Source organism: Poromitra crassiceps (assembly GCF_964638095.1).
Source record: "Poromitra crassiceps genome assembly, chromosome: 6".
NCBI lineage: Eukaryota > Metazoa > Chordata > Actinopteri > Beryciformes > Melamphaidae > Poromitra > Poromitra crassiceps.
In genome coordinates this window covers 8,540,627-8,556,593 of record NC_139627.1, presented here as the reverse complement: position 1 = coordinate 8,556,593, position 15,967 = coordinate 8,540,627, and the positions used below count along the sequence as shown (strand labels likewise).

Here is a 15,967-nt window from a genome sequence, read left to right as displayed (position 1 = left end):
GAGGTGAGGTGAGGTGAGTTGAGGTGAGGTGAGGTGAGGTGAGGTGATGTGAGGTGAGTTGAGGTGAGTTGAGGTGAGGTGAGGTGAGTTGAGGTGAGGTGAGGTGAGGTGAGGTGAGTTGAGGTGAGGTGAGGTGAGGTGAGGTGAGGTGAGTTGAGGTGAGTTGAGGTGAGGTGAGGTGAGTTGAGGTGAGGTGAGGTGAGTTGAGGTGAGGTGAGGTGAGGTGAGGTGAGGTGAGGTGAGGTGAGTTGAGGTGAGGTGAGGTGAGGTGAGTTGAGGTGAGGTGAGGTGAGGTGAGGTGAGGTGAGGTGAGTTGAGGTGAGGTGAGGTGAGTTGAGGTGAGGTGAGGTGAGGTGAGGTGAGTTGAGGTGAGGTGAGGTGAGGTGAGGTGAGTTGAGGTGAGGTGAGGTGAGGTGAGGTGAGGTGAGGTGAGTTGAGGTGAGGTGAGGTGAGGTGAGGTGAGTTGAGGTGAGGTGAGGTGAGGTGAGGTGAGTTGAGGTGAGGTGAGGTGAGGTGAGGTGAGGTGAGTTGAGGTGAGGTGAGGTGAGGTGAGGTGAGGTGAGTTGAGGTGAGGTGAGGTGAGGTGAGGTGAGTTGAGGTGAGGTGAGGTGAGGTGAGGTGAGGTGAGGTGAGGTGAGTTGAGGTGAGGTGAGGTGAGGTGAGTTGAGGTGAGGTGAGGTGAGGTGAGGTGAGTTGAGGTGAGGTGAGGTGAGGTGAGGTGAGGTGAGTTGAGGTGAGGTGAGGTGAGGTGAGGTGAGTTGAGGTGAGGTGAGGTGAGGTGAGGTGAGGTGAGGTGAGGTGAGGTGAGGTGAGGTGAGTACATGTAGGGTTGTAATGTACAGTGAAGAGAATGATGTGTAGTGTAGTGTCGTGTCGTGTCGTGTCGTGTCGTGTCGTGTCGTGTCGTGTCGTGTCGTGTCGTGTAGTGTAGTGCAATATAGAGTAGATGAAGGATTGTGCGTTGTGGTCAGTGTATGATAGTGTAGCTTTGGCCCTTTCACTGTGAATTGACCAGGAACCTTGTACTATATCTTATGACATTATGTAGGTAAGATGGCTGCTTTTACTGTACTTTGTGTCATTTTTGATACTATGGCTGTGTTCGAAACCGGGTACTGCGCCTACTACTACTACTACTCCTACTACTAAATTATGTCTTGTGTACTTATTGTATTCTGTACTGTATTTGTTACTGCAGTCGTGATATTTATTGTGATAATATTGTGATGCTTTGTTTTGTATTGTATTGTTATTAGGGGTTCAAGCCCTGAAGGGGCTGAAACCCTATTGTTTTTGTGCTGGTTTATTATTATTCTTCTTCTTCTTCTTCTTCTTCTTGTTGTTCATCTGCCCCAACGCAAATTCCCGTGAGTTGGTAAATGGTAGAGACCTGACATTTGGCCCAATGACAGATATTGTTGGCAGGTAGGTGCTCAAAAAAGATTTTTCGAATCGGCCTGAAGGTGGCGCTATAATCGACAGTTTTACGTTAAAGGCCATAACTTCCACGCCGTTGGTCCGATTTTCAAACTTTTTTTTTCCAGATGTTCAGGTGGACCTGCTCTACAAATTTGCTATAAGGACCCTCAATGTCCGCCTGGAAAGTTTTTGAGATATTTGGAAAAGTTTGGAAAACACATTTTTTGCATCTCCTCCTAGACCGTTGGACCGATTTCCACCAGAATCGCCAGGAAGCATCTATGGAGCAAGCTCTACAATCGTGATTGGTGGATTTTTGAAATCTACTTTAGTTTTGGAGATATTGATCGTTAAAGTTGTGAGAGGGCGTGGCCTCACAGCTAAATTGTCATAACTTCATGACCGATTAAGGAATCTTCACGAAACTTGCAGGAGGTCTTCGGAGACCATCCTAGACCATGTGTGTCAAATTTTGTGCAATTTGACCAAAAGGGGGCGCCATAAACACCAGAAATGGGCGTGGCTTAACATAAAAAAGGCTGTAACTCCACACCTGTTTGTCCAATGATCGCGAAACTTGTCAGATATATCAAGGAGGATGTCCTAGTCAGAATCAGAAGCTTTGTCATCTGCGCAAGGCTTGAACCCCGGCCATCGCCGCTTGCGGCTATATTTCTTATTATGTTTTTATTTGTTTTTTTGTGTGTGTCAAGGACTACAGATGCAAATTAGCGTATTGCTAAATCTGGTGCACACATCTTTTTATTTCCCAAATAATTAATGTCTGTGCACACTGTCCTTCTTCTAAACTAGGCATCTTGCGCGCTACGCGTGCTCGATTGCTAGGCTCGCTCGCTGCGCGGCCTCGCCCTGGCTGCTCCTTGATGGCATTCTTCAGGGATGCCATCTGTCCTGGAGCTCGCATCATACAGCTGTCCAGACTCCTGTCTGAAGCCAGACTCCCACTTCTTTCAGTGTCTGCCCCTGGGGGTCTTATGACTCTTATGACATCACTGATGATGTCACAACTGCTTTTATGACATCACAACCTCCTATGACATCACTGATGATGTCACAATGCCTCTGACATCATTGATTATGTCACAATTCATGACATCACTGATGACATCATCACTGGGACTTTGTGTGTGTGTGTGTGTGTGTGTGTGTGTGTGTGGGTGTGTCTCTTGTGTGTGTGTGTGTGTGTGTGTGTGTGTGATGTCACAATCCCTCTGACATCACTGATGATGTCACAATTCATGACATCATCAGTGGGACAGGACAGACAGAGCCCTTAATCAACTAACCAAAAGAGCCAATCTGAAGTGAGTGTCTGATCTCTCCCCCAGGCAGGATGGCAGCGTACCACCCAGAGTTCGAGCGGGCCGGGCAGCAGCCAGGGCTCCAGGTGTGGAGGATTGAGAAGTTTGACCTGGTGCCGGTGCCACAGAATCTGTACGGAGGGTTCTACACCGGAGACGCCTACCTCATCCTCAACACCATCAAGCAGCGCTCGGGGAACCTGCAGTACGACCTCCACTTCTGGCTCGGTGAGTGCGCTGCAGCTGGGTTAGTGTTTTATCGCAGAGAACTAAGCGTTTCCTTTATGGCAATGGTTCTCACACTTTTTCACTTCAAAGACCAACTGACACAAAGTAGACCGCGGACTCCCATTTGATACGATTTTGTCCCAGCAGGGTCCCCCATTTTTGCTTTTAGATGTTTTATTACAGAAAGTGTGTGAAACCCATGACCAAAATAGTCATAGTCAATAGTCAATAGTCATTCTGTCATTGTGTTACTTATGAATGGAATTATGGTGAAAATAAATTATTCCCCTTTTTGCTGGGGAGCTTCTCGAACACCTTCAAGGGCCCCCGGGGGTCCCCGGACCCCTTTTTTTTTCTTTTCTTTTTCTTTTTTGCACATTGCACAACTTTCTTGTCCACCAGAGTGGAAAATTGTCTTCAGCTTATCAAACACAAAAGAGCAACATACACGAATAGAGCTGGGTATTGGTTCAAATTTCAAGAATCGATTCGATTCCGATTCACAAGGTTGCGAATCGATTAATTTCGATTCGATTCGATTCCGATTCAATCAATTTTCAATATTGATTTGGTTAGTGATACCAAAACGTGGTTTTTGAGCTGTACCCTGAATTACATGACTGTCCAGTTATGTAACACAGGGGTTCCCAACCAGCCAAGTAGATACATGGGGAAAAAAAGTTGCAGACCTGTTGTCAATTTTAATGGTTTTAGTTACACATATATTTACTCACCAGGTGGTGACAAAGGGTAAATAACAGCCTTTTCATCTGTCAATAAAGACACTTTCACAATTATGCACAGTGATTTGATTTCAGCCTATTTAATTTCTAAAAGTAGATATTAATAATGATCAAACATTTCCATTCATGTAGCCTACAGTATTTATGTTTTTGTTTCAACTACAAACATAATTAAACGTCAACTTGAAACTATGTTTCAACTACCACACACAGCATAATATTTTAGCCTGTTTATTTAAAAAAAAAAAAAAAAATTAAAAAAAAATCGATCTCTGGACATATGAATCGATAATCGAGGATTAAAATGAAAATCGATTAAAAATCGGAGAATCGATTTTTTGAACCCAGCCCTATACACGAAGCTGACAGGCAGTTACTAAGGCAAACACAAACAAGTTCATATCAGTTCACAACAGTTCATATCAAAGTCTGTGGTTTAAACTTCTTATGACTGTTTGCTTCTCAATCAGTGTGCCCAAGGCTCAAGGCTGCTCTGTGCTGTGCTGGAATGTATGGAATGCATGGAAAGTAGTGTCCTCTAGAGAGAGAGTGGCGACAGCAGAGGACCAAAATGCGTGACTCATTAGCCAATGAACAGCCAGGAAGGGGTCTCGCACTACTTTTGAATGCTAAAATAAAGCTGATAATTAGGGGTGGGGGAAAAAATCGATTCACCTAAGTATCGCGATTTTTAATGTCACGATTTTTTGGATCGATCTTTTATTCCAGAATCGATAATCGCAAATTAAAAAAAAAAAAAAAAATTTTTTTTTTTTTTTTTTTTTTTGGGTGCTTGCAGTCAGGCCACTCACTGAACAGCAGGCCAGGCGCCGCCTACTGGTTTACTAGTGGTTTTATTACTTTATTAGTTAGTCTGAAGTAATAATTACACTTCAGGGTTAAAGTGGGTGCATCTCATTGTAAAATTGGACCCAAATCTGGCTTCAAACGGCCCAAATTTCACGCGCGTTGGCCCATATCGGCCTGGCCTGCTTGGTATCTAATGCCCGGCCTGAATTATGATCCCAGTCCGCCCCTGTTTTTAACTATATCGCCCAGCCCTACTCATGATATATAATATACAGTCTCTAGTGTATGATTCAACTTTTCCCATGTTCTAATCTAGTGTAAAAAAGCAAACAAACTGAAAAAATAAAAGAAAAAAATAAACAAAAATCGCAATAAATCGTAATATCGAATCGCAATAATCGTAGAATCGCAATAATCGTGAATCGCAATATATATCGAATCGGCACCAAAGTATCGTGATAGTATCGAATCGGGAGATAAGTGAATCGGCACAGCCCTACTGATAATGTACAATTTGATTAAAAAAAACACACACAAACTGTCCATTTTGCTGCAACTCGACAGTGCTGCTTAATCCAGGACCTTACTTCCTGGAACTCTTTAGAGTAAAAAACTGGTCCATTGTAGTGAATGGAGATGTCGCGACTCTTCTATATACATGGCTCTGATGGAAAGCAAGGAGGCTAACCAATCAGAGCTTGGGTAACTACCGTAAATATCCTAAATAGCAGGTCGCGCAAATGCAAATGGCTGTGAAAGAGGTCATTTGGAAGGGCATTTAAACATTTCTACAAAAAACATCTCAATTGCACACTTATAGCTACTGTGTGCTGCTGTGCCAGCCACTGCACTGGTTAACCCTTCGCATGCCATAGGTGGCACCCGTGCCCTAGGTGGCACCCGTGCCCTACGTGGCACCCGTGCCCTAGGTGGCTGATGCCTGTTCTAGTGAATATCATGAAGTTGGATTATTTTTTCAACAACAGTTTATTTAGCTTTATGGATGTGCAGATATTAAAGGGGAAATCCACCCTAAAATACATCAACTCTATTGAAAAAGGTATTAGCTGATGTACCTCGTCTTCCCGTTCCATTTAGTTTTTTTACAGGTGTATTTCTTTATTCACTCTTCTTGTGTCTTGTGTTTTGATGAGACACTGAGACACTGAGACACTGAGACACTGAGACGAGACACTGAGACACTGAGACACTGAGACACTGAGACACTGAGACGAGACACTGAGACACTGAGACACTGAGACACTGAGACACTCAAAGAGTGTTGCTTCCTTGCCTTATGCTAAACGAGTCATATGATCATGATGTAAGCACAGTGTCATGGAATCACAAGGTTAGCTGGTAAACAACTCATATAACACATTTAACTCATATAACTCATATAAGATAGATAGATAGATAGATAGCTTTATTGTCCTCAAAGAGGAAATTCTTTTTCACGGGCGGTGCGTACAGAAACACAAACATTAGGGACATAAATGGATACATAGAACAACACTTAAGACAATGGAGTAGCCGAGCAGAGACAAAAAGCACATCACATGGTAAGCAGGAGAGAGGGGTTACGGTTATATATTTAGGGTTTTTATGGCAGTTGGGACAAAGCTTTTTCCAAAACGGGCCTTTTTGCACAAAGGCTGTCTATATCTACGGCCAGAGGGGAGGAGGGTGAAGTGCTGGTGGACACAGCACATCGGAGCAACATTAACTCATATAACACAGCACATCGGAGCAACATTTACCATTTGCATCTGATGCACCAAACCCAGTAGGAAGAAGAGCAAAAACATCTCTGACAAAAGGCTTCAGTGCGATTATTTGTCCTTTTACTGAATACTGTCGGCCCTTGAATTGTGAAATGATAGAAGATATGGCTTCACTGTTGCATTTCTGCTGACTGACCTGATTCCTCCCCTCCTCTCACTGAGGGGGGCCAGATGTGTCTTGCAGACAGTGTGACCAGCTCGCAATGAGTCATCTGCTTTCCAGGCTACAGTTTCAGAAGCACCTCAGAATCAAAGAGCAAGAGGCTTCTTTGTAGATCCACCATTTTGTAGCAGTGTTCAACATGCAGGGAGAAATGCTTTGTAGAAGAGGCAAAGACACCATTTTGTCCACAGACAGTCGCCTCAGATTACAAGACGTCATCTCAAAATGATGCCTGGAACGTATTGCACACAATATCCACAGTAACAGTGCACGAGTATCTGAGAGTGGATCCCTCCTTTCACAATGTTACCAGGTAACAGGTTAACCAGGTGTGTGGATACAATGTTACAATGTTTCACAATGTTACCAGGTAACAGGTTAACCAGGTGTGTGGATACAATGTTACAATGTTACCAGGTAACAGGTTAACCAGGTGTGTGGATACAATGTTACAATGTTACCAGGTAACAGGTTAACCAGGTGTGTGGATACAATGTTACAATGTTTCACAATGTTACCAGGTAACAGGTTAACCAGGTGTGTGGATACAATGTTACAATGTTTCACAATGTTACCAGGTAACAGGTTAACCAGGTGTGTGGATACAATGTTACAATGTTTCACAATGTTACCAGGTAACAGGTTAACCAGGTGTGTGGATACAATGTTACAATGTTTCACAATGTTACCAGGTAACAGGTTAACCAGGTGTGTGGATACAATGTTACAATGTTTCACAATGTTACCAGGTAACAGGTTAACCAGGTGTGTGGATACAATGTTACAATGTTTCACAATGTTACCAGGTAACAGGTTAACCAGGTGTGTGGATACAATGTTACAATGTTTCACAATGTTACCAGGTAACAGGTTAACCAGGTGTGTGGATACAATGTTACAATGTTTCACAATGTTACCAGGTAACAGGTTAACCAGGTGTGTGGATACAATGTTACAATGTTTCACAATGTTACCAGGTAACAGGTTAACCAGGTGTGTGGATACAATGTTACAATGTTTCACAATGTTACCAGGTAACAGGTTAACCAGGTGTGTGGATACAATGTTACAATGTTTCACAATGTTACCAGGTAACAGGTTAACCAGGTGTGTGGATACAATGTTACAATGTTTCACAATGTTACCAGGTAACAGGTTAACCAGGTGTGTGGATACAATGTTACAATGTTTCACAATGTTACCAGGTAACAGGTTAACCAGGTGTGTGGATACAATGTTACAATGTTTCACAATGTTACCAGGTAACAGGTTAACCAGGTGTGTGGATACAATGTTACAATGTTTCACAATGTTACCAGGTAACAGGTTAACCAGGTGTGGATACAATGTTACAATGTTTCACAATGTTACCAGGTAACAGGTTAACCAGGTGTGTGGATACAATGTTACAATGTTTCACAATGTTACCAGGTAACAGGTTAACCAGGTGTGTGGATACAATGTTACAATGTTTCACAATGTTACCAGGTAACAGGTTAACCAGGTGTGTGGATACAATGTTTCACAATGTTACCAGGTAACAGGTTAACCAGGTGTGTGGATACAATGTTACAATGTTTCACAATGTTACCAGGTAACAGGTTAACCAGGTGTGTGGATACAATGTTACAATGTTTCACAATGTTACCAGGTAACAGGTTAACCAGGTGTGTGGATACAATGTTACAATGTTTCACAATGTTACCAGGTAACAGGTTAACCAGGTGTGTGGATACAATGTTACAATGTTTCACAATGTTACCAGGTAACAGGTTAACCAGGTGTGGATACAATGTTACAATGTTTCACATAGATACAATGTTACAATGTTTCACAATGTTACCAGGTAACAGGTTAATGTTACCAGGTAACAGGTTAAGCAGGTGTGGAATGTTACAAGGTAACAGGTTAACCAGGTTATGGTATCCAGACCATAAGGTAACAGGTTAACCAGGCCTGATACAAGAGCCACATGCAACATGTCAGACATCAAAGCAAAGTGAACTTTGATTTTCGACCTTTTGAGACACAGAAGGATGAGGTTTATGTCTATATTGTTAAGTCAAAGTAATAAGTCTGCTCAGCCAATACATGAAGCTTCGTAGGCCTACTCACAATTGGTTTTGGCAGAGGAAGTGGTATTGCTGCCTCCCTCATTTGCATGCTTTCCCCCCACACTTAGTTTTTGCATCATCTGGTTCAAAGCAGACAGGGAGGAAGAAGCTGACTCGGGTCTATTTGACTAAACAGTCAGCTGGATTGATGAGGGAAACCTCATCCTCATGAAGGAGACCTGTCTGACAGAAGACATGTCTCTCTGGGCAGGGTTAGGGTTAGGGCACTGAGGAGACCTGTCTGACAGAAGACGTGTCTCTCTGGGCAGGGTTAGGGTTAGGGCACTGAGGAGACCTGTCTGACAGAAGACATGTCTCTCTGGGCAGGGTTAGGGTTAGGGCACTGAGGAGACCTGTCTGACAGAAGACATGTCTCTCTGGGCAGGGTTAGGGCACTGAGGAGACCTGTCTGACAGAAGACGTGTCTCTCTGGGCAGGGTTAGGGCACTGAGGAGACCTGTCTGACAGAAGACGTGTCTCTCTGGGCAGGGTTAGGGCACTGAGGAGACCTGTCTGACAGAAGACGTGTCTCTCTGGGCAGGGTTAGGGCACTGAGGAGACCTGTCTGACAGAAGACGTGTCTCTCTGGGCAGGGTTAGGGCACTGAGGAGACCTGTCTGACAGAAGACGTGTCTCTCTGGGCAGGGTTAGGGCACTGAGGAGACCTGTCTGACAGAAGACATGTCTCTCTGGGCAGGGTTAGGGTTAGGGCACTGAGGAGACCTGTCTGACAGAAGACGTGTCTCTCTGGGCAGGGTTAGGGCACTGAGGAGACCTGTCTGACAGAAGACGTGTCTCTCTGGGCAGGGTTAGGGCACTGAGGAGACCTGTCTGACAGAAGACGTGTCTCTCTGGGCAGGGTTAGGGCACTGAGGAGACCTGTCTGACAGAAGACGTGTCTCTCTGGGCAGGGTTAGGGCACTGAGGAGACCTGTCTGACAGAAGACATGTCTCTCTGGGCAGGGTTAGGGCACTGAGGAGACCTGTCTGACAGAAGACGTGTCTCTCTGGGCAGGGTTAGGGCACTGAGGAGACCTGTCTGACAGAAGACGTGTCTCTCTGGGCAGGGTTAGGGCACTGAGGAGACCTGTCTGACAGAAGACATGTCTCTCGGGGCAGGGTTAGGGTTAGGGCACTGAGGAGACCTGTCTGACAGAAGACATGTCTCTCTGGGCAGGGTTCGGGCACTGAGGAGAAAGCAAGGCGTCCTCTCTGAGGACCAAACTGATGTTTGAGTGTTTGGCTTCTTTCGTCCAGGTGATTTCTGCACCCAGGATGAGAGCGGCTCGGCGGCCATCTTCACAGTCCAGATGGACGACTACCTGGGAGGGAAACCCATCCAGTACCGTGAGGTCCAGGGACACGAGTCCAAAGCCTTTCTGGGCTACTTCAAGTCCGGAATCAAATACATGGTAAGGCCTGAGCTCTCGTTTTGGTCCTGCATTTATCTTTGTTTGACATTTTAAATCTGGAATCATGTACAACAGTTCTTGTATAGGAGTATAGGAGTATAGGAGTAACCCAACTGTGTTCTTTAATATCTCTAAAATATGACAATCCAGTCTGTAAAAGTGGTCATCGTTGCAAAACAAGAACTTAAGTTTCCCACTATCCATCAAAAAGCAGCATCATATTTTGTGAATTTCAACCAGGTGCCACTTCTCTGAAATAGCAGAAATTTCATTGTAACCCTCTTTATCTTCTAGAAAGGGGGCGTGGCATCTGGGTTCAAACACGTGGTCACCAACGAGGTGACTGTGCAGCGGGTGCTCCAGGTCAAAGGTCGTCGTGTCGTCCGGGCAACGGAGGTGGCAGTCAGCTGGGACAGCTTCAACCAGGGAGACTGCTTCATTCTGGACCTGGGTGATGTGAGTTGTATATGTGATAGTTACTGCAGCAATTTGAGTTGGACAAAGCTAAATGATATGAGATAATATAGAAAGTCCATAGCAGATCATTATCACTGGATATATACATGATAAGAAATGCTGAAATAGATACTACATTAACAAATTGGGTAGATTCTAAGTGTAGCATCAATGAAACATAATTAACCACATTCTTTTTGAGACATTGTATAACTACTGTTCAACTGCCCAGAGAGACTGTCTCAAGCGACTTTGAGTATCTAGAAAAGCGCTATATAAGTTGAATGTATTATTACATTATGACATAAACAAACAAGACTATTGCTGATTGGTAGCTGCTACACTGCAGGTTACAGGGGGTACGGTGGCGCAGTCGGTAGCGCTGTCGCCTCACAGTCAGAAGGTCCTGAGTTCGATTCTCACCTGGGACGCTGTGGGCGCTGGAGTTATGACCCCCCCATATCTTCAGTGCCCACTGCCCAGGTGGGCTATCTCGTCGAAAGGGCCTTTCTGTGTGGAGTTTGCATGTTCTCCCCGTACCCCCCAGGGGGTTCCTCCGTACATAACCCCCCACTAAAAACATGCAGAAGATCGTCATCCGACCAGTGACGACAACATCTCAAGTTGGTCCAATGATGGTCCAATGATGGTCCCCGGGCGCTGGAAAGAAGAAGCAACCACTGCTCCTGGCCTGCCCCCCGGAGGAAAGGACAAGCCTGGATGGGTCAAATGCAGAGGACATATTTCACCGGCCACCGTCAGCATGAGTGTGTGTTGTGGCCACATGCATGTGTTGTAGTGTGTTCATGCATGTGTTGTAGTGTGTTCATGCATGTGTTGTAGTGTGTTCATGCATGTGTTGTAGTGTGTTCATGCATGTGTTGTAGTGTGTTCATGCATGTGTTGTAGTGTGTTCGTGTGACAATAAAGACGGGCTTCCGTCTGAAATTGTGTGTTTTTTTTTTTTTACGTTGTGTGTCACCAGGCCATATCTCACTGGATATTTGTCAAGGTCAACTTTATTATCCCACAGGTGTTTTTTTATGGCACAAAAGAGGAACTGTTCCTGTTACTTTGCAAGTAACCCAATACATTACTTTATTCCACTTCCACTATTCCAACTTCCTGTTAGCCAGGCTTGTTGGGATGCAGACTCACTTCCTGTTAGCCAGGCTTGTTGGGATGCAGACTCACTACAGTCTGTTCTCCTCTTCCTGTTAGCCAGGCTTGTTGGGATGCAGACTCACTACAGTCTGTTCTCCTCTTCCTGTTAGCCAGGCTTGTTGGGATGCAGACTCACTACAGTCTGTTCTCCTCTTCCTGTTAGCCAGGCTTGTTGGGATGCAGACTCACTACAGTCTGTTCTCCTCTTCCTGTTAGCCAGGCTTGTTGGGATGCAGACTCACTACAGTCTGTTCTCCTCTTCCTGTTAGCCAGGCTTGTTGGGATGCAGACTCACTACAGTCTGTTCTCCTCTTCCTGTTAGCCAGGCTTGTTGGGATGCAGACTCACTACAGTCTGTTCTCCTCTTCCTGTTAGCCAGGCTTGTTGGGATGCAGACTCACTACAGTCTGTTCTCCTCTTCCTGTTAGCCAGGCTTGTTGGGATGCAGACTCACTACAGTCTGTTCTCCTCTTCCTGTTAGCCGGGCTTGTTGGGATGCAGACTCACTACAGTCTGTTCTCCTCTTCCTGTTAGCCAGGCTTGTTGGGATGCAGACTCACTACAGTCTGTTCTCCTCTTCCTGTTAGCCAGGCTTGTTGGGATGCAGACTCACTACAGTCTGTTCTCCTCTTCCTGTTAGCCAGGCTTGTTGGGATGCAGACTCACTACAGTCTGTTCTCCTCTTCCTGTTAGCCAGGCTTGTTGGGATGCAGACTCACTACAGTCTGTTCTCCTCTTCCTGTTAGCCAGGCTTGTTGGGATGCAGACTCACTACAGTCTGTTCTCCTCTTCCTGTTAGCCAGGCTTGTTGGGATGCAGACTCACTACAGTCTGTTCTCCTCTTCCTGTTAGCCAGGCTTGTTGGGATGCAGACTCACTACAGTCTGTTCTCCTCTTCCTGTTAGCCAGGCTTGTTGGGATGCAGACTCACTACAGTCTGTTCTCCTCTTCCTGTTAGCCAGGCTTGTTGGGATGCAGACTCACTACAGTCTGTTCTCCTCTTCCTGTTAGCCAGGCTTGTTGGGATGCAGACTCACTACAGTCTGTTCTCCTCTTCCTGTTAGCCAGGCTTGTTGGGATGCAGACTCACTACAGTCTGTTCTCCTCTTCCTGTTAGCCAGGCTTGTTGGGATGCAGACTCACTACAGTCTGTTCTCCTCTTCCTGTTAGCCAGGCTTGTTGGGATGCAGACTCACTACAGTCTGTTCTCCTCTTCCTGTTAGCCAGGCTTGTTGGGATGCAGACTCACTACAGTCTGTTCTCCTCTTCCTGTTAGCCAGGCTTGTTGGGATGCAGACTCACTACAGTCTGTTCTCCTCTTCCTGTTAGCCAGGCTTGTTGGGATGCAGACTCACTACAGTCTGTTCTCCTCTTTAACTTCCTGTTAGCCGGGCTTGTTGGGATGCAGACTCACTGTTCTCCTCTTCCTGTTAGCCGGGCTTGTTGGGATGCAGACTCACTACAGTCTGTTCTCCTCTTTAACTTCCTGTTAGCCGGGCTTGTTGGGATGCAGACTCACTACAGTCTGTTCTCCTCTTTAACTTCCTGTTAGCCAGGCTTGTTGGGATGCAGACTCACTACAGTCTGTTCTCCTCTTCCTGTTAGCCAGGCTTGTTGGGATGCAGACTCACTACAGTCTGTTCTCCTCTTCCTGTTAGCCGGGCTTGTTGGGATGCAGACTCACTACAGTCTGTTCTCCTCTTTAACTTCCTGTTAGCCGGGCTTGTTGGGATGCAGACTCACTACAGTCTGTTCTCCTCTTTAACTTCCTGTTAGCCGGGCTTGTTGGGATGCAGACTCACTACAGTCTGTTCTCCTCTTTCTTGCTCTCACTAAGGGACAAATAGCAACATCCTCTTTGCAAGAGGAAGCGATGGCTAAATGTGGTCTTCATTTTGAGAAACACAAACCTGGGTTTGTGACAGCTGTCCTCAGGAGGTAGAGCGGTTTGTCCACATAAAGGTCGGTAGTTCGATCCCCGCCTCTGCATGTCGAAGTGTCCTTGGGCAAAATACTGAACCCCAAATTGCTCCTGATGGTAGCTCGCCACCATCAGTTTGTGTGTAGGCGTATTGTAAAGCTCTGGATAAAGGCGCTATATAAATGCAGTCCATTTAGGGGACATTCAGACCAAAAGCGTTTTTGGAGCTGCCAGCGTCTTTCTGCAATTCATTCTCTATGTAAGGACGCGCTAGACGTGCTCCTCTTTTAATGAACGCACCTGGCGTTTAGCGCTGGTGGCGTCTGTTGTTTTTGTTTTTACAGAGGAGCGCTGTGGGCGTTTTAAAGCTGAAAAAAGTTGAACATTAGAGGAAAAGCGCCCTGATCGTCTTTTCCACTCCTCCTACCGTCTCTCCTGCCGAGGGATCCTCAACCTCTGCTGCTGCCAGAATTGGCAATAATCTGGCTTTCATGTTGACAGTGAACAACATCAAACAGACAAAACCAGCTGGCTACCGTCCGTGTGGTCGTGGTGCTGCTATCTGTGCTGCACGCGACTACAGGGGGAAACAAATCGGAGCACAAAAAAAACGCTCCGTGCGCTGTGTTTTGTGCACAATGGAAGCGCTCTCGACATGATTTTCATAGTGTTCTGACTGAAAAAAACTCTTTTGGTGTGAATGTCCCCTGACTCTGCAATGTGCTCTGGTTGTTTGACAGGAGATCTACCAGTGGTGTGGATCCCAGAGCAACCGCTTTGAGAAGCTGAAGGCCACTCAGGTGGCCAAGGGCATCCGGGACAACGAGCGCAGCGGGCGAGCCCGGGTTTACGTCTGTGATGAAGGAGCGGAGAGAGAGAAGATGATCGAGGTGAGACCAGTGAGTCTGGTATGTTTCTACAGTGGACGTGTATCTTCAAATCAGTGCTAATGCAAAGATGTTCTCCTTCAGGTCCTCGGAGAGAAACCAGATCTGCCTGAAGGAGCCTCTGATGACATCAAAGCTGATGCCTCAAACCGCAAGATGGCCAAACTCTACAAGGTGAGATGAGTGAGAAAGACCCACACATACATCTTGTCATTGTCTGTCTCCTTAACCCATTGATACCTGATGCAGCATTTGTGTGTGTATCCCTTTAAGACCGCGAACCGCGTGACGCGGTTCGCGGTCTTAAAGGGATACACACACAAATGAGGGATGTACACGCAAATGCTGCATCAGGTATCAATGGGTTAATATAATATCATTTTATTGAAGGGTTTACCATGCGTGTCAGCTCTGTTTATAGCCGTTACTAAGTAACTCATGTTTATGGCAGCTGATATTTACAGTGTTGTGTCACTATGGTGATTCATATTTGAAATCTTCATATCTTAGTTCAACAGGAAGTGTAGTGCTGAGTTACCTCAGACGGTAACCTGTCGTTCTCAGCTTGCTCTCTTGACTCATTCCTACCCAATCGCCAGGATAAAATGTTTTACATTTTACATGTCTGCAAACCTACAATCTCTCAACGTAAATTTGAAACAAAATGGCGTTTAATTTGAAAACACCGCTGCCTTTCCAATGTTAAACAAATGTTTAACAAATGTTAAACAAATAAATGTTAAACAAATAAAACAACGTTAAGTGAGGGGAATACAAACATGAAGGTGATGGTTTGGGGTTAGGCTTCAATAACAACAATATTCAATGTGACTCCCGGTTGAAATGTAGACGGTGGACATTGCTGTGACGATGGCTGGGGATCGAACACGGCGCTCCATCCTGCCACCGTGCTATTTCAATAGCAGACCCTATGATGTGTATAACATTGATATTCACGTATCTAGAAACGTGATATGAACTGTATTTTGGTTCAGAATCATAAATGTTCATATTCTACATATCTGTGGATTGCAGAAACGTTCAATGCTGACATTTTATTCTGGCGACCAGGCTGACTAATTCACACTGAAGTGCTCCATCTGATTCAGGGCCTGTGGTTCCACTGATGCCTCAAATCATCTGTCTCTCCTCTCTCCTCCCTCTGCCAGGTGTCCAATGGCAGTGGAGACATGACCATTGCCCTGGTGGCAGCGGAGAACCCCTTCTCCCAGAGTGCCTTGGAGTCCAGCGACTGCTTCATCTTGGACCATGGGTCTGATGGCAAGATCTTCGTCTGGAAAGGTCAGTCAAGGTCACAGCAGGTAGTGCTGCAGTAGTCCCTTCATGTTAGCAGTAGCGCACCATCATAGCCAGACAATGACCACCAGTTATATGTAGGGGTGTCACGATACACTCAGTTCACGATACGATACGTATCACGATACTGCGTTCACGATAACGATACGATACGATACGATTTTAACAATATTTTTTTAAACTTGAATAATGACAATATATGACTGGAAAAGTAGTATTTTATTTGA

At 45.4% G+C, this 15,967-nt stretch overlaps 1 protein-coding gene across 1 annotated transcript in view; it reads left to right on the top strand.

Annotated features, from left to right (window-relative positions):
• The window catches only part of gsna (gelsolin a), a 43,673-nt gene that overhangs the window by 13,081 nt on the left and 14,625 nt on the right, over window positions 1-15,967 (top strand). The window contains exons 2-7 of the mRNA XM_083639145.1: window positions 2,769-2,969; window positions 9,841-9,995; window positions 10,290-10,451; window positions 14,277-14,426; window positions 14,508-14,597; window positions 15,593-15,725. Of these exons, the coding sequence (XP_083495271.1) occupies window positions 2,774-2,969; window positions 9,841-9,995; window positions 10,290-10,451; window positions 14,277-14,426; window positions 14,508-14,597; window positions 15,593-15,725 (886 nt within the window). The 5' untranslated portion in view covers window positions 2,769-2,773. The remainder of the gene's footprint in view (window positions 1-2,768; window positions 2,970-9,840; window positions 9,996-10,289; window positions 10,452-14,276; window positions 14,427-14,507; window positions 14,598-15,592; window positions 15,726-15,967) is intronic.